Genomic DNA, 23640 nt, shown 5'->3' with positions numbered 1-23640 from the left:
TCACAATGAAAGTGACGGGGAAGACATGATTTCAGATATCTGAAAATTTCAGAAATTGTTTTTCTGAAAATTTCAGAAAATGTTTTTCATCAGCTTTCATAGATGAGGTGCAATTCTTATGCCAGACTTGTTATTTTTTTTTTATTTTTGGGAATAAGAAAGTGGTCTCCCAGCCTAGGAATCAGAAAAATTTTTAAAAATGCAATAACATTTTCATGTCTCCCCATCTGAAAACTTAATTGAAGGTTGACTGCCTATATCATAGAAGGAAAATTAATCTGCCTAATAGGCTATTACTCCACTTCATAAATCCTACTTCAGTTTGGATGATGCTGATTTACAAATTTAGGAAGAGCTTAAAAATAGCTTACCTGAAATATTAAATCATCTGATCTCTTATGTAAGCTAAGTCAGGTTTACAGTGTAGAAAATACCTGATTTTTAAACTGTTGTGCAGCATGAGAAGCTGTAAGACTAATATTTGTAGAGAAAAAAGTAAGTGAAAACCATATGATCTGGAAAAGCACGATCATTTCAGCTCCACGGGTTTTCCATTTCTAAAACATTTTAACTGGAGGTATCTTCAAAAGCTTTCGCTGTTTTTCCAAAGACAAAGGGCAAGCAGTTACCACTATTCATGACTCGAGAAGAAAGCCGATTGCCCAGCAGGAAATTTACATTCCAGCTGCGGGTGGATGCTGATGTAAGGGTTAATATAAAATGCCTGCTAGTAGTTGTCTAGGGGTCACATTGACCTGATAGAAGCTCACACAGAATACTTGTTTAATAGAAGCTAAGAAATTGTTTAGGTAATCATCACCTTGTAAGGGAAATATATGTGCTAAACTGATAACTATAGCAACCTTTAGATAAGAAAAACGTCTAGTCAGCTTGTCTGAAGACTGAAGAAACACGCATGCCCGGAGAAGAGGTGAAAAAATTAACCCAGAGAAGGACCTTTGCTTCATTTTTACTTCATCCCTACGACCACCAGCAGGAGACACTACGAAACCGCAGGAGGGTTTATGAAAATGATCTCTTGAGACTAATTTTAATAACGAAGCGGGACTAGGCGATGCATATGTATCGGCGTATTGCGAAAGCTAATGAGTATGTAAAACTTCAGTGTTAATGACAAAAGCCTAATTGCGAGATCGGTGCGCTATCCCCTCTTGCGCCCAGCGCTGAATAAACATACCCCTCTCTATAACTTTCCAAGTTGTAGAGTTGTTTTCCGCAAGTCAATGTGATCATGGACATCAGGAATTTGATGCCCCTGCTCCCTCTGAGCTGTAGCACAAGGAGAAATGGGTATTTCGAGCTATACCTCCAATGTTCGTGACTGGAGTCGCGGGGTTAGGGCTTCCCCACAGCTGTTCTCTGTGGCTGCTTTCCAGAGCACTCAGTGTAAGACTGTAGCAAGTCTATGGTAACCTTCCGAATGGCCTCTAAACTCCTGGGCGCGAGTTTCTTTCTTTTTATCAAAAAGCTAAAGAGATGAATCTGTGTAACATTTCCTGTTCTCCGTGCAATGCAAGGGATATTATCCCGCTGTGAAGGGCAGGGTAGAAGGACACAGCTGTTGAGCTGGATGGGCCTCCTCGGGCCCCACTGTCCCCGCTCAGCTTTACTTGGGGGCTCCACCCGCAACCTGCCCCCGGGCCCAGCAGCGCCGCCTCTGCCTGGCCTGGGGCTCTCAGTCCCGGCCTGAGCTGTCACGGGGCTTGGAGGGACAGCTTCGAGTGCGCTGCCACGCTGTCCCGGGCGGAGGGCAGGTTCAAGAGGGCCGGTCCCGGCTCTCGCCAGCCCCATGTGGGGCGCCGAGGCCGGGCAGGCCCCGGATCTCCCCGCTGCAGATGCGCGCTGCGACCGGCTGCACGGCCTCCCCGTGACCGGCAGGCGGCGCTCCCCGGCCCTTCCCCTCGCACGGCGCGGCCTGGGCGTGGGCGCGGGCCTGGCCCGGGTCTGGCGGGCGGGGGGGCGGCGGCGGCAGCAGCAGCGGTGGAACCAGCGAGGGGGTTTCCCTTCCCGGCCTGGCCCCGGCTCTCCGGGGGACGCTGTGAGGAGCCCCACTGAGGTGCCTCTCGCCGCCCTCCAGGATGTGGAAGCTGGTGCCCGCCTCAGGAGAAGGTGAGGGAGCGCAGACCCCACCGCCGCTCGGGAGAGACTGGGCCTGGTCACCGCGGGCCCTTCTCCGGCCCAGCCTGCGCCTGCGCGGAGCCCTGGGGCTGGCGCCCGGCTTCGGGCTCGCATCCCGCCCTCGGTCTCGCGTCCCGGCGCTGGCCGAGAGACCGAAAGTTGCCGGTCCGGCCGTACCCCCGCACGCTTAGGGTGCCGGCGGCGGGAGCGGGGCTCTCCAGGCGGGATTGTCAGTGTGTGCTCCCCGGGCGAAGCTGCCTTGGCCCGGTGTGGGCAAGATGAGACAAGTCCTCGTCGGTCTGGTTGCTCGTCCGGGGCTGAGGCTCCATTTTTCCCTCGAGCACTTCGTACCGCAGCTTCTGTCAAACATAATGTGAGGCTTTTCTCTTTGCGAACCCCGGGGGGGTGCGGAGCGGTGCGCAGGCAGGCGGTGAAGCCGCTCACAGGGAGCCGCTTCCGCGTAGCACTGAGGCAGAAGTAGCCTCGGGAGAGTCTCTCCTTTCAGAAAAGATTTCAGAAATTTTATAATAAAATAAAAATTAGGACCAAGTGTTGAACTCAGCATCATGTTGTTGCTTGGATGCAGAGTTTTGATACTGAATTATCAGTGTACTTTTGCTTGGATGCAGAGTTTTGATACTGAATTATCAGTGTACTGTTTGCTTATCCACAGGAGCTTTGGCAATTTGATAACTTTGATAATTGGTATTATATATCATATCGTATCATATCCACTTTTCTTCTTGACTTAAGGTGTTTTCTGTATGATGACCATTCCTATCACAGCTGAGTCTGATCTATATTTCTTTATGCATTAGGAGTGAATTTTGGATGTTCAGTTATTACCTAGTGACAACAGTACCTGATCCTATTGAAATGGACTGAGTGATCTCTGACTGCCAGGAAATCTCTGTAGCAAGAGCCAAAGCACTGGTATTGTGAAAAGTATTCTGCCCAGTGTTGAGAATGAGTATTTAAAATGTCATTATTGATGCATTTCTGTCAAGAAACATTTCTGGTTCTCTTGACCAGTAGGTAGCACACCCTTTGGACGTAGTCAAGACATCAGCTGAAAAGCCACCAATACACTCTAAATCGTGGATATTAAGAATGAGCTAAAGCATAGGTCAGAGACTGACCTATCAGTTTCATTACATTGTGAATCCTCCAACATTCATGAGGAGGATACTTGGCTCTGAACCTGCTAAGAAGTTATATAAATAAATTATGTACCCTTAGACCCAGTGTTTTGGAAAACCATCTTATGTTGTAAGTATTTTTCTGTATGTAACAATCTTCAACAAGTATTATAAGAGGAAAGTTGAGAAGCAAAGCATTAGTAAAAATACTATGTCCCTGAAAAGAAATGCTAGCACTTTGCTTTGTTTTGCTTTGTAACTGCTTTGTTTGTCATAAAAAGTGTCGGTTTGTGATGGGCAAAGCAAGGGAAAGGGGAAGAGAGAGATTTCCTCTGTAAACTTAATGCAGAATTCTAGTCAGTCTAATAAATATGCATGACAAAGTTGAATTTCAGTCCCATTACAAACTTGGATGTTTCTAAGTGCTTTGAATATTTTGGCATTTTTTGTAAACTGATAGTTTTATGTCTTTTGGTTTGGTTTTGTTTTCTTCAGGAGAGCCTTACCGGCTTCTGAGTGGTACAGAGTATGTTGTTGGTCGCAAAAACTCTGCAATTTTAATTCAGGATGATCAGTCCATTAGTCGAAGTCATGCTGTCCTCATAGTAAGTTGTCCTGAAACAACCACTGTAAGTATCCAGAATTTTATTGAATTATCAGTATGCATATACTGATATGTGTGGATAATTCAGTCTGCCATGACCATACCTATTTTGCTCTGTTTTCTGTCAAACCATTGATCATCTGCCTTTTCTTAATCTTGACTGGTGTTTTTTTCCTCAGGGTTGCTTGCCTGTGTTGCAAAATTTAGCAGCATAATTCTGCTGGTCCAAGTTCCTTTTTAATCACACAGTGAAAATTCATTAGTAATTTCTCTTAAAGTAATCATAGCAGAAATATTACACAGTTAAATGTCATTACATGGACAAGTTTTAGCTCTCATTTCTGAAATGTGCTTCAGTTGTCTGCAGTCAGACTTAGTTTGTAAGTTCCACACCCTTAATTCTGTATTTGCTTGGGGAACTGAAAATGAAAACATCCCAAGTAGAATAAGCATGCAGCAATTTACTGTCACTTGTGTGTTGAAATGTTTACAGACATTTCAAAGCCAGTCAGCAGAATTTTCATTTATGTAACCCTATATATATATATATATATATATGCTTGAAATTAAATATATAAAATGTATTTGTCCTTTTAATACTGCAAATAGCATAAAACTGAGGGGGAAACCAAGTCATTAAGACAGGCTGTGTCAGTGTTCTCACTGGCTTACAAGCCATTTGGGATATGTGACAGTGTCTATTCTAGAGGCACATTGGTGCCACCATGCTCTGCAGTTTGTGGAAGGAACAGAGAAGGTGACTTGGGTACCTGTGGCAAGGTTGAATGGTAAGTAAAAACATCCACAGTAAAACTCAGAGCTTTGCTAATTTTCATTACCAGAGGCTTTGGGGGGCAGTGAATGTCTTTCACAGCCTTCAGAAAGACTGTGAGAAGTTTAGCTTCAGAAGTCCTGAAGCTAAAAATGATGTCTTTCATTCCTGCACAGTGAAAACCTAAAGATTTTTTTGCCCATAGCCATCCTCATTGCCCAGTCTTTATTTAGGATGGTGTTTTATGGGCTTTTTCTTATTTATCTCCTTCTTTGATCCATAATGGTAGTCACTAATGGTAGTGAACTCGCATTCTGATAAACCATAATGGCTTATTTATGTTTGTTTTCAGACAGTCCCTGTATTAACAGTAAGAGATACATCTAAGTATGGTACCTTTGTTAATGGATCAAAACTTGATGGCACTTCAGTGTCTTTGCAGTCTGGTGACAGAATCAACTTTGGAGTCTTTGAGAGCAAGTTTAGGTAAGTGCTTTAATTGTGAAATACCAAGCAGAAAATAGCAGTTTTTTACAACAGTATTTTAGAATATCATACAGCTCAGCAAGGCATACTGCAATTTTGAGTTTTTAGAAAGCAAAGGTGATGAGTAGTGTATCTGCTTCTGCAATAGTTTTCCATTACATATTTTTATAAATCACTTATTTTGACACTAAGATATTAAAGTTGTCCACAGTGAAGCACTGGCATTTTAGAAGACGACGTATCATGGATCATGCACAGAGAGAGTTGTCAGGCTATCTTAGGTGAAGAACAAAATCCTAAAATATAAATTGCAGTGAAGATGGGAGGAAAGTATAGGGTTGGGAGAGAGCTTATGTGAGCCCTTGGTAGCTGTAATAGTGTAAGGAGAAAAGAACTGAGGTAGCTGGAAAAGGTATTGTGCAGCATTAGGCACTGAATTTATGTTGCTGTGGTGTGTTCTCTTTAGTGAACCCACCTTCCAGATTTTTCAAATTTAGCATGTTATCCAGTGCTGTTTGTTTGAAACACTGCTTGAAGTGACAGGCAAATAGAACAAATTCTCATGACCATTCAAGCAACCAGAAGCTGGCTTTGTCTCTTAAAATTTGGCTCAGTTTTGTCACTGCTTCTGGAGTCACTTGATAGAAAACATGGCATTCCCTTCCACTTATTACAGTAAATGATACTTCGTATTTTAGATAAGCATACCTGAAATGTGGTAAAGGAATTGTAAGACAAGGGCAGATACATCATGACTGTGGTACCAGAAAGACTGTCTCTAAAATTCTTTCTCCTTAGCAGACTAAAACAAGTCAAATAGCAGAATTTGATATGCTGTAATTTCATATGGAAAAATGCAAATATAAATAGGCTTATGGTCCAAGGTGACAGCAATGTAAGGAAAAAGTTACTTGAACTTACGTTCTACAACACTTATGTTTTTTAAAATACTAATCTGTGAACTGTTATGTTGAGCATACTTGTGCCTTTGAAAGCCCACACTCAATTTCTTCTGATATTTACTGACCCTGCAGTATTTTTGAAGCACTAATGCTGTGTGATGCCTGTGATAGACCCAAAAGTCCTTAGCAACATCAAGTCAAAATGTTATACTTTCTGAATAAAAAACATCAATGTTCACTTTTCTCAGGAAATCTTTATTTTGATCTGAGTAAAATTGTGAGTCTCTTTTTTCCTTTGGATTTCTTTGAGACAAAAGCATAGTTAAGTCACCTCTGTTCATCGTAGTAATTGGCTGAAATAAATCCTCTTTTACTTGTGCTTTGCAGAGTAGAGTATGAACCTTTGGTTGTCTGCTCCTCGTGTTTAGATGTAGCTCAGAAAACTGCTTTAAATCAAGCCATCCAGCAGCTTGGAGGCCTTGTGGTGAATGAATGGACAAAAGACTGTACTCACCTTGTAATGGTAACAGTAAAAGTTACTGTTAAGGTATGTTGAACTTTTTCATATTGATGGCATTCCTTTGCAGTTTTCCTATAAATGCAAATTCAATTCTAGATCTGCTCAAGGTTTTTCTCTATACAGCTGTGAAGTCAAGTCTTCCCTTTTCCAAGTTTAGAGGTGATGATGATAGGAGATTGGAGGGAAAGAGAATGAAAAGAGCCAATTTTAAGACTGTTACTAATTTGAATCACTTCCCTTATACATTTTCATAACTTTGGTCAAGACAACAGTTAAAGGTTGGCTGTTAGAAGCAAAGCTATCTTGGTTTTCATTAGCAAAAATCGATATTGTACTTTTTGTTTGTGTGATTTTTTCCACATCCAAGATCTTAAAAAACTAATATCAGTTTAGTCTAATTTCATCTTGTCCTGGAACAGGTAATTTTCTGGAACAGAGGTAATTTTCTTCTAAGCAACTAGAATGGCACTATGTTTTGAATTTAGTATGGGATTTGGTACGAAGAGTGTTGCTAGTGCATTGATGTTTTTAGCTCTTGCTAAGGAATCAAGGACTTTTCAACTTCCCAGGTTTTCCTAGTGCATGGATGCACAAGAAGCTGGGAGTGCAGCTAGAGCAATGGGTCTGAACTGGCCAATGAAGTATTCCAAATCATGTAACATCATGCTCTGTATGTAGATAACTAACTGGCTGGAAAGTCGTTCTGTGTTCCCAGATTACAGTTTTGGGATTTTTCTCTCCTGCAGAATTGTTAGTCAGGGATGGGATGGGCATTGGTCAGCGAGTGGTGAATGGTTGGACCATGCATCATTTGTTTGTATGTTGTATTATTAGTAGGATTACTGTTTTTTTCCCAATTATTAAATTGTTTTTATGTCAACCCAGAAGTGTCTTTGCTTTTACTTTTCCTATTCTCTACCCCGTTCCCTGGGCTGCAGATGAGAGTGAGTCAGCTGCTCATTTTTTTAACCCTGACAGGTTAAAATCATGACACTGGTAAACTTTTGCCACCCATTAAATATAGCTTTTGTGTCTTTTCAGACTATATGTGCTTTGATTTGTGGTCGACCAATTATAAAACCAGAGTTTTTTATTGAATTAACCAAAGCTATTCAATCCAGGCAACAGTTGCCAAATCATAAAAGGTAGGTATTACATTTTAGATTCACAGAATTAAATTTCTAAGAGTTAAAATACCACATGGCTATGAATTTATCTGATCTTATTTGACAGAATGGTATTTCTAGAATTTTATTTGTGGAAGAATGCTTAATATGACACACTTTATTATTCATACAATTTTGTTTCCCTCACCCCTAGAGCTATAAAATGAGCTTTTGGAATTGACTATATGCTAGGAGATGTTGCTGGCTCTAAATAGGAACTGGATTTGTTGACAGGTTTGAGGCAACATTTGAAATCTTCTGGGAGATGATAAATTAAAATAGAATTATATTTTTTGTAAAAGAAATTGCCAAGCTGATTTCATTATGTAGACATATTTTCTCAGTATGCAATTACTGAATTTACTGTAAACTTCAGTCAGAAAAGAGTTAGCCTGCCAGCTAGTTGTGTTCCCTGAGACAGCAGGGGTTTTTAATTATGTTTTAAGAGATGAAATAAGTGTATTTAGCTTCTGTACTGTGAAATGAGGAGAGGGGAGCTTTTGAATATGAATAAAGCTCCCACACACACCCTGGCTGTAAAGCATCCACCGGTGGTGCAATTACTCTGAGGGTGACAGAGCACTGGAACAGGCTGCCCAGGGAGGTTGTGGAGCCTCCTTCCCTGGAGACACTCAAAACCCACCTCTTCTGAGGTCTCTTCCAACCCCTAATTTCTGTGATTCTGTGAGACTAATGTGTATTAGCTTCCACTGTATGCAAATAAAATTCTCATTGTTTCCATGGCAAAATGAACTTGAAAAGGGAATTTTTACTGTGTAATAAATAAGTACTGCAGAATATCACTTTCGGTTATTTTGTCTGAAGAAAAGTGTAAATTAGCCCCATTATTGTATGTGAGAATGGCATCTGAGCCTGTGTTGCTAGTGTTTTTTACCTTGAAAAGAGACAATTCTGGTTTGTTTGGATTTTATTTTTGGTTGGGTTTTTTTGTTTGGGTTGGGTTTTTTTTTGTATGACTGACTGGTGAATTCACTGACCAGTGAATCTGAATTTTGTAACTTCTATTTTCTGTTCTTGCAGCTTTTATCCTCCAGTTGATGAGCCTTCCATTTGCACTGAAAAACTGGATTTATCTGAGCATCAGGAGAGGAGAAAGATATTCAGTGGGAAAACTTTTGTATTTCTAACTGCCAAGCAGGTAATCAGGCTTTAAATTGCAAAAATATTGCAGAGGTAGCTAAGTAGAGTATCATTCTGGGTTCATCAGTAAAGAAGGATTTCTGTGCATTTATATCTTACAACAAAGGGGAACAAACAGGAAACGTGTATTGGTGTACCAGTGATAAGTATTAATGCTGATAGTTCATTGTGTTAATACTAATAAACTGACTGTATTTTAAGATTCTTTTTTTAATTTTTTTTTTAATTGTCATTATCTACTAGCACAAGAAACTAGGTCCAGCAGTTGTTCTTGGAGGAGGGGAAGCAAAGTTGATGACAGAAGGCAAAAAAGAAACATCTTTGTTAGTTTCTCCTGAAGTCTGTGTTGTTGATGTGGGCTTGACAGACTCTCAAATACCAGGATGTGACTCCGTGAGAAACTGGGCTGATTCCATTCTGACCATCTTGCAAAGGTGCTGTGTTGTTCTCTTGTACAGCAGTAGGGTAACCGCAAGATTTCTGCAGTGATTTTAGTCATGGTATTTGTGTAAATATTTAAGCAATAAGATGCTTATATGGAGGGCATTTTCTTCACCACTTGAAGGCATTTAGTAACTAAAATTTCAAGAAGCAGGAAAGAAAGGACTTGGCACTTCTGTGAAGATTTGATGAGTTTTTTACTTGGTTTTGTGTTTGGTTTTGGGTTTTTTTCCTTTTTTGGAGGATCCAGCAATTCTACAATAATTCATCGTAATGATGCTGTTTTGAAATTACAGACAGCAAGTGTTTTTTCTTCTATTTACAAGACATTAAAAATTAATATATTATAAGAATGGGAAATGAATATGATTTTTCAATAAATATATGTATTTATTTCAAGGTGAAAGGCACTTTGAGATTGTACGGTTCATCGCTGTCTTACTATTTGCACACAATTTTTTTGAAGAGAAGCTTCTGTTTATCAGCTTTTGGTAGTTTTTGTTTGAGAGGACAGACTGTGTGTTTTATGTATGCTAGGGTTTTCATTATGCAATTTAATTAAAACAGTGAAAGAAAAAATCCCAACCCTCAACCTGACACCTAAACCTTATTCCTCTGAATCTTCCTGCTAAATAGAGAAAACTGTATTTGATCTCTTCTCATGTCTGTAGGACAGAAGAGGTGTGTGTGTCTGTGTGCCTGACTAACTTGTAGGAAGTGCCTGAATATTTTTAAGTCATTTTTCCATTCAGACACATTTTTGAATTAGAAGCAGAGCACAGCTGGTTAAGTGCCCAGAAATCAGGTGGAGAGAGATACATTGGCCAGATTACAGGGATTCAACAGTGGCTATAGCAGCAGGAAATGTGGAAGCTCATACCTATAGGATGGGGTATAATGTTGGATAATCAAACTGATTTACTTTGTTGTGAAAATTGTAGTTTTTGAAAGGGTAAATGGAACGGTTTGTACTTTGTCATGACTGTGCCCCTTTGGCTGTTCATCGTGGAATCTGAGAACGAGAAACGTTTATTTTTCTGTGTGTGTCTTAATTTTATTTGTATATTAACAGCAAGGATCTCAGGGCTATTCCTGAGGCAGAAATTGGATTGGCAGTTATCTTCATGTCTACAGAAAAATACTGCAACCCTCAAAATCAGCCTGGCAGCAAAGGTAATTGGAAGAAGGGTAGGAAGAAATTAACATTAAAGCAGCAGCATTTCTTTTTGTACAGGGGAATCAAGGGCTAATGTTCTTATGTTTTGTGTTGCAAGACCACTAAAACAGAATTGGACTGTATGCAAGTCTGAAGAGGTAATTGTTTTTTAATTGTCTTGCAGTAAACTGCATTGAAAAATACAATTTAATAATTATATCAATTTTAAAGGCTTGGTTTTATTTTGTGAAAAAAAGAATTTGATCTAGGAAAGTTCAACTGCCTGTTAATAAAAAGTCGCTTGTCTCTACTTACTAAAAAATGTATTTTGAAGAGAGAAAGCTATGTGGTAGTGGCAGATCTCTGAAAAATATTGTGCCTGACTAGTATTCTTGTATGAATAACTTATATATGATTAGTTGTTTATCCAGTTAGTTTAGAAAACACTGCAAAATAAATTGATTTTCATATTAAATTTAAAGATATTGACCCTGTAGATTTCTAAATAAATCAGAAAGACTGATTCTTGTTTCCATTTTGAATTATTCAATTGGATTATAATCAGATATTTTTAATGAATTGTATAAAAGGACTGTATATCAGGCTTTTAAAAGTAACTGTGTTTACAGTTTATGTGCTAAGAAGGAACAAATGCTATTGTTCAGGAGTTATAAAAAAATAGATATTAGTATCCTTTGACTTGGAGAAGACTATATATAGAAGACTATGAAGACAAGTGAAAGGGTGGACAGTATAAAAAAATGCATGTGGTCTTCTTTCTGTTTTACAGAAAAATAACTAAGTAGGGAACAGCAAACACTGTTTTGAGGCAATCCCCTGACAGTGGGGATTATGAGAAATTTGCTATAGAAAATGTGTATTCTAAGGTTTTTTTGATAGCAAATACTGCTTCTTTGTTAATGGAAATAATCCCAAACATAATAATCCCATGATAGAGATCATCACAAAGCTATAAATATGTGCTCTGATAGGTTTGCATATTGCATGGTCTATTAATTACATTATGTCCATATTAAATTCTATCAGCAAAATTCCACGAGTTAAGATTCAGAATCCCAGAATGTGGTCTTTTAGAACAGTTTTTTTCTAAGAAGTCTGTCTATATTTTTTATTAACATTGAATTAAGATCATTTTACAATAAGATCATCAAATTAATTACTGTTGGGTGAGAATATATGCGAAGAAACACACATTATTATTTTTTTTTATTAACCTCTTCTTCTCTATCTTGATCTTGCAGCTCCAACTAAAAATACTCCTGCACCAGCTGCTTTAGGGCGAGCAATTTCTCAGAGTTTTGGTGTGGATGAAACCATAATGCCAGCTGATGCAGATAACAGCACAGCATATGTAGCTGATACAGAAATAGGAGAGCAGACATGGTAAAGTATTCATGGACTTAGTTTCTAAGCTAATATTTACAAATAAAGCAATTATATTGCAGAGGAACTGTATCGTTTTCATGGACAAAGATATGCAGTGTTTGAAATGGCAGTCATTGAAATGTTGTCGTTTGTCTGCAGTGAGAGAAGTTCTCTTTTTGAGTGGTAGATTAACAGGCAACATCACAGGACTTCAGTTAAGATACAAATGTAGATACTGCATATCTGAATTGACTGTCTTAACTATTAAAAATTTGTAAGCTCTTTCACAATTACAAAAACATAGTTATAGTGGATTTTGTGATTTGTTTTCGGTACATCTACATTGCTCATAAGTATGTTCAAAGTACAGATACAGCTTTTTTAAAAAGTGATATTCTGCAGTGTATGTCTGTGGTAACTTTGTGTCTTTGCTTAATTTTTTTTTTCTCTTTGATGTAGTATGGAGATAGAGAATACTCCTCAGATGGACAGAAGAGGGAAAGTGGCTCTCCAGGATACAACTGCTCTGAAGAAAAACTCTAGCACAAGTGGCAGTGTAAATGCAGGGACATCAGTATCTAGAATAAACAGAACACCTGGGTTTAGTCAAGAAAGTCATCCTGTCTCAACATCCAAATTTTCAGAAGCTGTGAAGCATAGTGAGACCTCCTCACGTCACCAGTCCAACTCAATTACAAATTACTTCCAGGTAGCCAGAAAAAGGTACATCAAAATATTCTTGACACTACTTTTCTAATTGTGATGGTACTGTTTCTGGAAAATAGTTGTACGTTTAATTCAAATCATACTTAAAAAGGTAATTTTTAGTTCATCATCCTAGAATGGCAAACTTTTCCTCAAGGGTACTTAAATTCAAATTTCAGAATGCAGTTACTAAACCCCAGGAAGCTTTTATTTTGTGGGTGTAGCTAGTCCTATTCAAAAATACTTTTGTAATTTGTTTATTTTGTAATTACTTTCTGGCTAAGGGAAAGAACTGGAGAAGAGGAAACATCTGTACCAAAAGCAGCAAAACTGGAGAAAAAGTCATTGCCTGTTTCCAAATGCACTGAACCCACAGCTTCATCACTGTGGGACACTGGAGCAGAACAGCATCAAAAGGAAAATAATGTCCCAGACCCAAACCCAAATTCTGCATTAGAAGACTCAGGTACAGAGTTTACAAGGGAATGTGGCAAAGCAGCAAGTCATAGAACAGACACTAAAATTATTTCTAGTGAAAAGCATGCATCAAAGAAGAGAAAAGAGTTTGATGACTTATCTGAAGATACAGAGGCACTAGAAATTGTGTTTGGAAGCAGAGACCTAGACTGGGAAGATCAAATGACAGATCATGACCAGGAAGCTCAAGGAAATACACGAAAAAAAAGATGTTTGGAAGCCAAAGGAAGCAGAGTTCAAGAAGTAAATGTAAAGCAGAGAGAAGAGAATAAAATGGTAGTAAGTTACATTCTTTCTCAGGTGCCTGATTTGAAATGGATAACTGTGTTAGAAGGATGCACATAGCTTCTTTAAGGATGAGGCTGCCTGCATACCAGAAGTGGCTTTGTAAAGTTTGTTTGCCCCAACCTCTTAAATCACTCTGAGCTAAAATTTGATATGATGTACCTACTACAGGTGAACATTGTAGTGTTATACCTCTCTAATTTTTTTCCCTTCTTCAAGACATTGTTTCTTTGTGAATTGAAAGCTGCTTGCAATCTGAAAGCTTTCCTCTCTTTTTGCTTAAAGTACTATGGATAGAACAGCAGAATATATCTATCCTTGATCTAAGAGTAACGTGATACTGCAAGTTGTGTTAATTATCATGTTTATCCTTTTACTAAAGTAATTCCCAGTTGTATTATCTTTATGTAACAAGTTCTCTGAAGAAACCCTTAGCTGACCTTGTCTATTGAAAACCACAGCAAAACTGTTATTTTATCAGATGTGCACTTAAAGATTTTTGCTGACAAGAACTCTCTTAATAGTTTAATAGTGACCTATTTGGGGTTAGTGTGTTGGGGTTTTGGTAGCAGGGGGTGGGAGATAAACGGGGGTGGCTCTTGTGAGAAGTTGCTGGAAGTTCTCCTGGCTCAGCCAAGGCTGAACCCATTAGGGAAGCTGGATGGGCCTCTGTGAGAAGCATATTTAAGAAGGGGAAAACAAAACCAAAGGCAGAAAGGCTGGAGAGGGGAGGAGAGGGGAGGAGGGAGGAGGGAAGAGCGGGGGAGAAGGGGGCTGAGCAGAAATTTCCCCACATCTTGTGGTTAGATCACTTTTGTATAAATTTGTAAATACTTCATTATTTCCCTTTTCATCACTGCTGTTTTGTGAAAGCTCTGTAGTTCAGTTTTTAACCTGTAAGTCTCTCTCCCTTATTCTCTCTCCTTTCACTGTAGGGGAGGGGAGAGGGTTAATAGAGTGCACCTATCACCTATCATTTGTTTAATTGCCAGGCCACTCTTAGACTGTGACACTATTTTATTCTGGTAAATTATGTTTCCAGTAGAATACAAACAAGGGAGTCTTCATGATAAAGCTCCACGACCATATTTGTTACCTATACTTTTAAGTTGAGATGCATATTGTGTATCTAGCAAGACAAAATGTGAGTAACTGACTACAGGGTGCATAAAACTCACCTGATTTTTTTATATCTTTCTTTTTTTTCATCCACTGAAAATAATTTATGAAAGGCAAATTAGGTTTTAAACTTTAGGAGGAAAGCAACCTACAGAATACTTACCTGTCTTAGTGACAAAATGTCCTTTCTGTGTACCTGTATATGTAACTTCTGATTATAAAAAATAGCATTTTCAGTTTCAAAAGTTTTTACAGTATTTTTGAGAGTCTGACAGGACTTTGAAGACAGGAGCAAAACTTTCTACTGATACAAAGTCATATGAATTTAAAAGCCCGATGCAGTTTCTTTTCTGTCTAAATATTTTTATTGATTTTTAAATACTTATTCCACTGTAAAGAACAGAAAATAATTTCCTCTAGTTATATTTGCATTTAATTTCAATGTTACATTTTAAATAATTTTTAATTAAATAGAATGAAGAGGAACTTGAATCTATTCAAACTTCAGAAAGGAAGAGAGAGATCAAGCAAGAATCTCCAGTCTTGGTAAGAAGTTAATTTTAAGTTTGAATAGCAAACTTGGGGAAGCATTAAGAAATTGAATCAGAATTTTGCATTTAAGAACATAGTATTTGCAGATCCTATTTCCAAGTAAAGGAGGTTTTGAATATTGTACTCTTTAAGATGATAATAGGTAAATTTGAGTAGTGCAATTCTATTTACTGGTTGTGAAAAGGCAGAAGTGGAGTTCATCTGCACACTTGTGTAATGGCACTTGGGTGGATACTTAAGATGACCAAAACTATAGAAACCTCATGTGATTCTGTTAGCCCTACAACATCATAACAGACACAGCCAGATGCTGAAAACTGCAAGCACCACAGCTTCTGTGAGAGCATCATGGTCACAGCAAAGAGAAGAGAAGGCCTTGAGGGGCAGAATGACACAGGAGACCCTCCAGGGGCAGCAGCCATTGAGGAAGAGCCCCATCCCCAGCTAACTTCCCAATTCATAGTGAAGAGTGATGCTTATGGTATGGAGTACTTCTGTTGGCCAGCTTGAGTCAGCTGTCCTGGGTTTCATTGCTCCTAGCACCTGGCTAGCTCAGAACTGCAAGGGACCCTCACCACTGTGGAAACCCACATCCTGTGGATGGCCACAAGCTAAAACCATGTGTCTTACCAACTTTGTTCTCTCAGAATCATGTGCTGCAGTCTGCTCAAAAATTGCAACTTCCCTAAACAGAAAATTGATTTTGTAGCAAAACTAGGATGCTCATGTATAAAAAAAGTTTTTTCATTGATCAGAAGATGAAGTTTACAGCCCTAAAGTTGGCCTGAATGGTAAATGTGCAGGCTAGAGTTGAGCTGAAGATGTTCAACTTTGTCTTCCTTGGAGTCTGCTGGAGTTTCTGTTAGAGTAAGCATTCTTAGTTAAATTAGTTCAGGTAAGAAACAAGGTGGACGGGAGGAAAGATGCAGTATTTAGATAGTACCTTTTGTTTTCTTACTTGAAGCTTTATTTTGAAATAAAATCCTAGTGAAAATGAGTTACACTGACTTAATTACTGCAGTTCTTAAAGATCCTATTTTTCCAACAGATGTAAATATGTGATAAATAAATTAGCTGAACTTCCACTTCTAGTGGTAACATATAAGGAGGCCAAGAAGTACATCTGTCTTCCTGGCTTCCAGCATTGCTACTGCTTCTCTCTCCTCAACCTTTTGGAGTCCTAACTTTTGCTTCAGATGTGCTCATGATAATTTCTCTGAAGCTTATGCTGTCAGGTATGCTGTGTGTCTCTCTATACATTTGAAGTGTTGCTTCCTTTTTCTTCCCACATAAGAACAGCAATAAACTTGAAGATGACTCCAGCAATCTTCCTAGCAGACTTCTGTTGACTGAGTTTAGATCACTGGTTGTCAGCCACCCAAGACAGAACAGTGAGTTTACAGAAAATACGAGCTACAAGGGGAAGAAAAATTTCAAAATGTTCCAAAAGGTTAGTGTGTATTTGAAATGGTCACAAGATGGCAATGTATCAAAATAATAAAAAGTATTCTTTAAGGTTGTAGAAATATCTTATGAAAGATTTATTTTAAATTGATAGTAATTACAGAAAGAAACAATTTAAGTATGTATTATACTATTAACAAATAGTTTGCTAATTGATTGAATTACCAGGCTGAAAAAGGCTTAACTCATGCTAGAGAGTTTACCTACTTGAACTCTGTTCTAAGCTGTTGCTTGGTATAAGTTGTTAAGTGATGCCTACCATAACTTCTGGTTCTGCCTCCAACAGATAGCAATTTGACTTCTCCAAAGACCTATATAAAAAACATAGGCTAATTCAGAATCTTGCATTTTATCTTAACAAATCTTTGGTTTCTAAATAGAACTAAATCCAGTATCTTAAAAGTAAGATTATTGCTTGCTTGGGTTCAGTAGATAATTCCAAGAAGATTCTTAGTGTTCAATGTAAAAACACCATTTAAGCTAATAGAAAAAATATTTTTTTAATATATATGGTTTAAGATTACTATTAATGCATTTCAGTAAAATATTATATAGAGAATGTGAGTAATATAATGCAACTTCCAGCTTTCCAGGATTATGCTCTCATATTTAGATAACATTTTAAGTTTCTGATAATATTATCTTTTCTGCCACTGTAAAAGTTTCTTATGCATTCTGTTGATAGAATAGAATCTCAGTAAAAATCAGGTTATAATGTTTTCAAAACCCATTTAACTTACTGTCGTATTAATTCAGCATGTGTAACGAGTCAGCTATGTTTTTTTATTTTTGTAAAAGGAGGGAGTTAACAGTTTTCTGTAAATGCTTTTTTCACTTCATTGTCTTTAAAATATAGTCTCTGATAAATGTTATTCAGAGAAAGAAACACCAGCTTTCTTCTGTAATACCTGAACATAATTTCTGAATTAGTTAAAACAAAGCCTTTACTTGCAGTGTTCTTGCCTTGTATGGTAATTGGAAGAGTTTATTGTCTGACAGGTAGCTTATCCAGGGGCTGGACAACTTCCATACATTATTGGGGGATCAGATCTGGTTGCTCACCATGCTAAAAAGAATTCAGAGCTAGAAGACTGGTTAAGGCAAGAAATGGAGGTATGGAATTATTTATGTTAAAGTTGACCAAACAAAATTTGACTTACATAAATGGTCATACCAACCAGTGGTCATTACAGAAATACTTCAGATTTATTTGGTCTAAAATAAAACCTCTGTTAGCTGTCACTCATGTTCATAGAACATCCATAGTGGAAAAGTTACTGAAAGTAATAGGTCAGTGGTAAAGCTCATTTTTGGTTGATTATTTTGTTTCATTTTATATGCAACATTTATATAATCAGAAATATGAAAAAATCATAACCTAAAAGAGAATGGTTTGGCTTGGGTTTTTTTTCATAAGCAAAATAAGCATTATAGAAACTTGTTACTTTTAAAAATATGAAGAGGAGCTGGGAAGAACTTTTATGTAATTAGATGTGTTCCAGTTGCTATACAGTACAATTGGTATTCTGCACTTAAAACAGAAAACACCGAATTTTGTTGGAGTTTACTAAAGAGAGTAAGAATAAAACTAGTGGGTTTTTTATTATAAAAGTCTTCACCTTATATAAAGTTCTAAAAAATACTTTATTTTGTCATACATTTCTGTTGCACTTTAATTTTCCAGCAGTTTCTTTAAAAATATTTACTGGTGTGTCATACTCAGTTTCCACATCCTGGTCAAGATCCTTCAAGATTACTACAACACTTTTGATCTCTTATTTCTTTAATCCTCATCTTTAGATAATGCTAACTAGAATTCTCTTTACATTTCTTTAGTGGTGTTTAAAGACAAAGTTATTTCTAATAGAAAGTTGTACCTTGCACAAACTAATTTATTCCATTAGTTGGGAGCAATAGTTAAACTGAGTAGTGAAATGTGTTATCTAAGGTGAATATGCACTCAGTGGAGTACTTAGAAAAAGCTTACTTCTTCAGGAAAAAACTGTGTTAATGCAGGATTATATTGGTCTTCTAGGTTGTTCATTAGCTTCATCCTTAACATCAAATATTCTATAAACTTATTTTCTCAGGAACAGAATCGCCATGCAAGAGAAGAATCACTTGCTGATGATCTCTTCAGGTAAGAGCTTTATCTTTGCACTTACAAAATGTGGTTTTTTTGCACTGCATCCGTTTTTTGAAGAGATTTCAATTTTGTAAAAGAATTCCTCGAGTATTCTTTTCAAAATTTCATGTGTGGAATACACCCCAAATGACTCATCAACTATTCAGAAGGTTTTTTTATGCTTTAAGCTTTCAATTTAATTCACACTTGCTACAATTTTTTATTAAGAACATTCTCAAATAATGTTGCTCTTTTGATCTTTGATCCTAAGTGAAGCACTTGAACTCCCAAGAAGAAATGATGAGAGTCTAATTTTTTTCATTCTGGCCACAGCACTTGTCTGTCCCTGTACAGTCACTTGAGGGAGCTAAAACAACAGAATACTAGTTCTGTGAAAAGGTGATTGACAAGGCTGCTTACTATCTTTCTGGTCTATGAAGTAAGGATTCCCAGAATGTAAATCAAAAATTAAAAAAAAAAAATTAAAAAAAATATCCTTAAGCATGGTCCCTTTGTGTACCCTATCTTTGAGACCTTAAGCTGCTTTCAAGCCAAATAATAATGAAAAGATCTCCTGCCTTTTTTTACTTGTTAACAATCTTCCTGAATGCCTTACCATCTTTCCAGTTTTCAGACTGAGAAGAAGAGGCCTTTTTACACCAAACATTCTGTTCTCCTGGCAGTGTAGTAGAGTCACTCATTCTGTCTTAATCAGTGGTTATGTCAATGGAGTTCAAGTGATTTCTTTGGCTGGTTCACCTTGGCTGTTTGCAATTACTTTTTACCATAACTCATTATATTTGCCTGTAAAATACAGTCTCTTTCAGCAGTTTTCTTTCAGTAAGTCTCACTTCAGATGTCTGTTGCTTTTCTTGATCTCTCATCTCAAGAGAATCATCCTATACATTTCATTTCCTATCTTATTACTGTATTACTAATTTAATTATTTAATTTAACTTTCTAGTTAAAAAACAGTACTAAAGCAAGTTTGCCAGTTTCTGCAGATGTAAAAACTGGGTACAGCCTTCAAGTACATGTCAGTTCTGAAGACACTTATCAAAACATGGTGCAGGTTTGATTGCTGTCCTATACTATTAACTGGTTCAAAATAATCTTGATTAATTTTATCCTTCCAAAACACGGTAGTGGAAACTTATATGCAAATTATCTATTCATGCTTAGAAAACTTTTTACCTCCAATTTGTTTTGCATAGTTGCACTTACAGAAGTTTCCACTGACAAAAATATTAAAACCACACAATTTCATGTTCAGTAGTTCGTAATTTACTTCTAATTTGGTCCATAATCCTGGGTAAAACTACTTGGCATAATATTAAGAGCTGCAGTTTCCCATGAAAATTGCATTTGAAGATGCCATTAGAAAGCATCCTGGAGTACACCAAGGTAAATAGCTTGAAAGAAAAGCTGTGCCCTGAGCTGCTGCTGAGTGCAAACTGAGGCAGAGGAGGAAGGGAAGGCATATCAGACTGTCTGTAGGACTGGAGATAAAGGGGTTATGTTCAGTACTGGCCCTTTGTATCCTTCACTCCCTGCTCCCAGCAAGGTCTTTTGTTTCTTTGTGCATTCACTCACAGTAGTGGAATCAGTGGAACCATTTCAGGCCACGGGCACTGTACAGTTTGCTTTTTCTGATAATGTTTGATTTCTTTCTGTCTGGAAAACATCATCCAGGCTTCATTTAATAGGGAAAATGGCTGGAGGTGAGGTGGGGGAGATTACATAAAAAGATGTTCATGACTTTCAGTCATCTCCATAGACCTCTTATAGACAGTAACAAACAGGGTTGAAGCTGTTTTGGTGTCTTGATGGCAGGTTTTTGTCATGCATCATCCCCTTCTCCTGTCTGCCTATTTTTGTTCCCTGTCCTTCCTCCCACCCCCAAAAAAGGATTTGGGTTTCAGGACATAATTGAGTGTTACAGCTCATGTGTTACAATGCTGCAGCAGTAAATTCCAAAAAATCCTTTGAGATTTAAAGTAAAGATCTCATTTTCTTTGGGAAAGACTTATCTTCATAGTTATTATGTGAAGAAACAAGCTGTTTGACTTCTCAGCTACCATGCATTTGGCTTACACTGAGGTACAACATTTAGGTAGAAAAATTTGTGTGGTGCAAAAGGATGTTTTAGTCCAAAACAGTATCAAAGAAACATGATACGTATGTTCATATGCACTAAGAGTACTTCAGAAAGAGCTTGCACTATTAGCAGTTGATAAGAGAACATTTCTTTCAAAGGGTACACATTTCATTTTTGCCTGAAGTCCCAACTGTGTAGCAACAGCAATGACTTCTAATGCCTTTCTAGCTATGTGGTGATGTAATTTGGCTCACAAGTTGTCACATTTTCCTGCCTAAGCAAATAAAGTCTTGATGAATGAGAACAGAATTAGTGGAAATAAAACTGCCTGATCATTCAGTTGTGTCCATAAGTTATTAATGCATGAATACAAAACACATCAGAATTTCAGAGAAGTGACTCAGAATTATGGGAGATGAAGCACAAATGGAGAGAAAGAGAAGGCAAAGGGGTAGCAATGTCAAGCTGTGTCAGTATAAGGATATTTCAGTAAACCAGGTAATGATTTGGTATATCATTTAACTGCTTGGTATATTTGGCAGTCTGGTTAAGTTCCCACTGACTGGAAAAGGGAAATGTAACCCCAGTTTTTAGAAAAAGTTTAAAAAGGAAGACATGGGGAACTATAAATAGTGCCTGACAGATTTGTGATGAGGTTACAGCATTGGTGGAACAGGGAAGAGCAGATGATGTCACCTACCTGGACTGGTGCAAAGCATTTGGCACTGTCCTGCAAAGCATCCTCCTGCTGTCTAAAGTGGAGAGAGATGGATTTGACAGATGGACCACTTGGTAGATAAGGAAATGGTTGGATGGCTGCATGCAAAGAGTTGAGGTCAATGTCTTCTTCATGTCCAAATGGAGATGAGTGACCTTCCTCAGGAGTCAGCACTGGGACCACTGCCATTTAACATCTTTGCTGGTTACATGGGCAGTGGAATTGAGTGCACCCTCAGCAAGTTCTCATGATGACACCAATCTGTGTGGTGGGGTCACCATGCAGGAGGTAAAGGATGCCATTCAGAGGGACATTTACAGAGTTGAGAGGTAGGCCTATGCAAACTGGATGAAGTTCAACAAGGACAAGTGCAACTTCCTGCACCCTGGGTCGTGGCAATCCCAAGCAAAAGTACAGGCTGGGTAGAGGAATGGATTGAGAACAGCCCTGAGGAAAAGGACTTGGGGGTGGATGTTGGTGAGAAGATCAGCATGAGCTGGCAATGTGTGCTTGCAGCTAAGGAAGCCAACCATATTCTGGGCTACATCAAAAGAAGTGTGGCGAGCAGGTTATTCCCCCTCTGCTCCTCTCTCGTGAGAGCCCACCTGGAATACTGTGTCCAGTTCTGGAGCCCCCAGCACAAGAAGGACATGGAGATGTTGGACCAAGTCCAGAGGAGAGCCACAAAGATTATCAGAGGGCTGGAGCAGTCTTCTTGTGAAGAAAGGCATTCCATTATTTTATATCCAGAAGGTAGATGTAAAATACTGAAAATCTACTGGGAGCTAAGTAAAGAGGGAACATAAGGCAAGGAACTGTTTTCTGTGGGAATAGGAAGCAGCCAGAAGGGTTTTGTTTGAATGAGTTGCAGCCTTTTTTGTTCATCTGTTTTTGGTTTTGTTTGGGAGGAACCTAACATGATACATTAAAGGCCTGGAGAAGCTTGCTCATGTATCAAATTTGAAGTTTTTAAGTAGCTAGGAAGTCAGTGAAAATGGTAGTCAAGGTGAGCTCTAGTTCATGCCCATCTTTTAGCTTATGCATCCCTCAAATTGTAGCACCAGGAGTTAATTACAAACTGCAGGCAGGGAAAGGGCTGAGCTCTCACCAGTTGCTTGCTAGGAATGTATAATAAAACTATTTGCATCACATTGTTATTTTTGAATATTGTTAAGTTTTACTTAATTTTTCTTTTTTGCTGCAGGTATGATCCTAATGTGAAAAGAAGAAGATAAACTGTGACCTGAACTTACAGATTTTCAATGGTTGTCTAGCAAAAGCTGCTATTTCATAGATTTGCTGATTAAAGTGTGTAACATGCACCTACGTGCGACCATTTGAGCAATCTGTTATTTTAAGACTTTTTAAGTCTTACTGTCATTAAAGAAAAAGAAATATTTCTTCTCCTGTTTGGGGGAAACATAATTTGCTTCACAGTAATGCTCTGTAAAATACCATAAATACTTTGGGTTTCATTTTAGGTCACTGGTCAATGCTGTTGTGGAGAAAAAAGGAAGCTTGCATCAGGTTTTTTGTCATTTCAGAAAGGCTTTGTTAATTAGATTTTTTTATACTGTCAATTTTGTCTTGAGGTGTAGGTTTTTGAAGGCTTCATGAATAAGTAAGACCAAACTTTTTGTCTTAGTGAACAAGAAGTATTTAATATTGAAAAGGTCGAGCTTCTTTCTGTTTTTGAAGTTGGTGGCATCCAATTATTTGTAGCCAGCAACCAGTTTTGTGTGATGGCAGATTTGAAGCAAATGTTTAAATTCTAAAATTCAGTTATTTTTGCACTATTATGTCTTCAAATCTTCAGGATTTGTTTAAGCAACCTACAGTTATACTATAAACACTCTTACAAACTCAGGAAAAGATACCAAGACTTTTGCAGCAGCAACAGTTTAATTTTGCTTTCTTGGGAAGGGAGAGAGAGGCAGCTTTTTTCTCTACAAATTCCCTTTCCTTTGCATATAGGACAGACCTATGTTTGAAAATGGCTGTTTAAGAAGAAAAGTTACATAAGGAAAACCCATAAGCTGCATGATGAGAACCATCAGATTGTAAAAGTTTGTGTGCATTCCTCAGAAGTATAAATTCTGTTACAAAGATGTCTCATCTGTAATTTTTTTTATTTGCAGTGAGATTCTAGTTAGAGGAGGACAAGATGGAATTTGGTAGTTTCTTGGAGGGAGAGGGGGGAGCCAAATCCACCCCAAAAGTTAGGC

At 38.0% G+C, this 23640-nt stretch overlaps 1 protein-coding gene across 3 annotated transcripts; it reads left to right on the top strand.

Moving 5' to 3' along the window:
- Positions 1–1923: 1923 nt before the first annotated feature.
- NBN (nibrin) lies at positions 1924–23516 on the top strand. Of its 3 annotated transcripts, XM_030446000.1 has the most exons (17): positions 1958–2130; positions 2958–3408; positions 3774–3907; positions 5007–5140; positions 6471–6589; positions 7604–7707; positions 8770–8887; positions 9133–9323; positions 10403–10503; positions 11749–11890; positions 12332–12595; positions 12862–13333; positions 14933–15004; positions 16305–16460; positions 17474–17587; positions 18565–18614; positions 22620–22989. In XM_030446000.1, exons 4-17 carry the CDS (start codon positions 5044–5046, stop codon positions 22648–22650), a joined length of 2031 nt encoding a protein of 676 aa, XP_030301860.1. In that variant the 5' UTR covers positions 1958–2130; positions 2958–3408; positions 3774–3907; positions 5007–5043; the 3' UTR covers positions 22651–22989. The 3 variants fall into 3 exon arrangements, with proteins under 3 accessions (XP_030301858.1, XP_030301860.1, XP_030301859.1); XM_030445998.1 differs by lacking the exon at positions 2958–3408 and having other exon boundaries at positions 1924–2130; positions 6430–6589; positions 22620–23516; XM_030445999.1 differs by lacking the exon at positions 2958–3408 and having other exon boundaries at positions 6430–6589; positions 12862–13330; positions 22620–22988.
- Positions 23517–23640: the final 124 nt, after the last annotated feature.

This window comes from Calypte anna, chromosome 2 (genome assembly GCF_003957555.1).
Source record: "Calypte anna isolate BGI_N300 chromosome 2, bCalAnn1_v1.p, whole genome shotgun sequence".
Classification (NCBI taxonomy): domain Eukaryota; kingdom Metazoa; phylum Chordata; class Aves; order Apodiformes; family Trochilidae; genus Calypte; species Calypte anna.
Note: the sequence above shows the minus strand (reverse complement) of the source record. Positions and strands in the feature narration are given on the sequence as shown.

Bases quoted from the DNA above. Each gene is read 5' to 3' on its own strand.
- NBN (XM_030445998.1), top strand. From the start codon at position 2,100: ATGTGGAAGCTGGTGCCCGCCTCAGGAGAAG. The intron at 11,891-12,331 runs GTAAAGTATTCA...TCTTTGATGTAG, and splicing joins GAAATAGGAGAGCAGACATG to TATGGAGATAGAGAATACTC. The intron at 13,334-14,932 runs GTAAGTTACATT...TTAATTAAATAG, and splicing joins GAGAAGAGAATAAAATGGTA to AATGAAGAGGAACTTGAATC.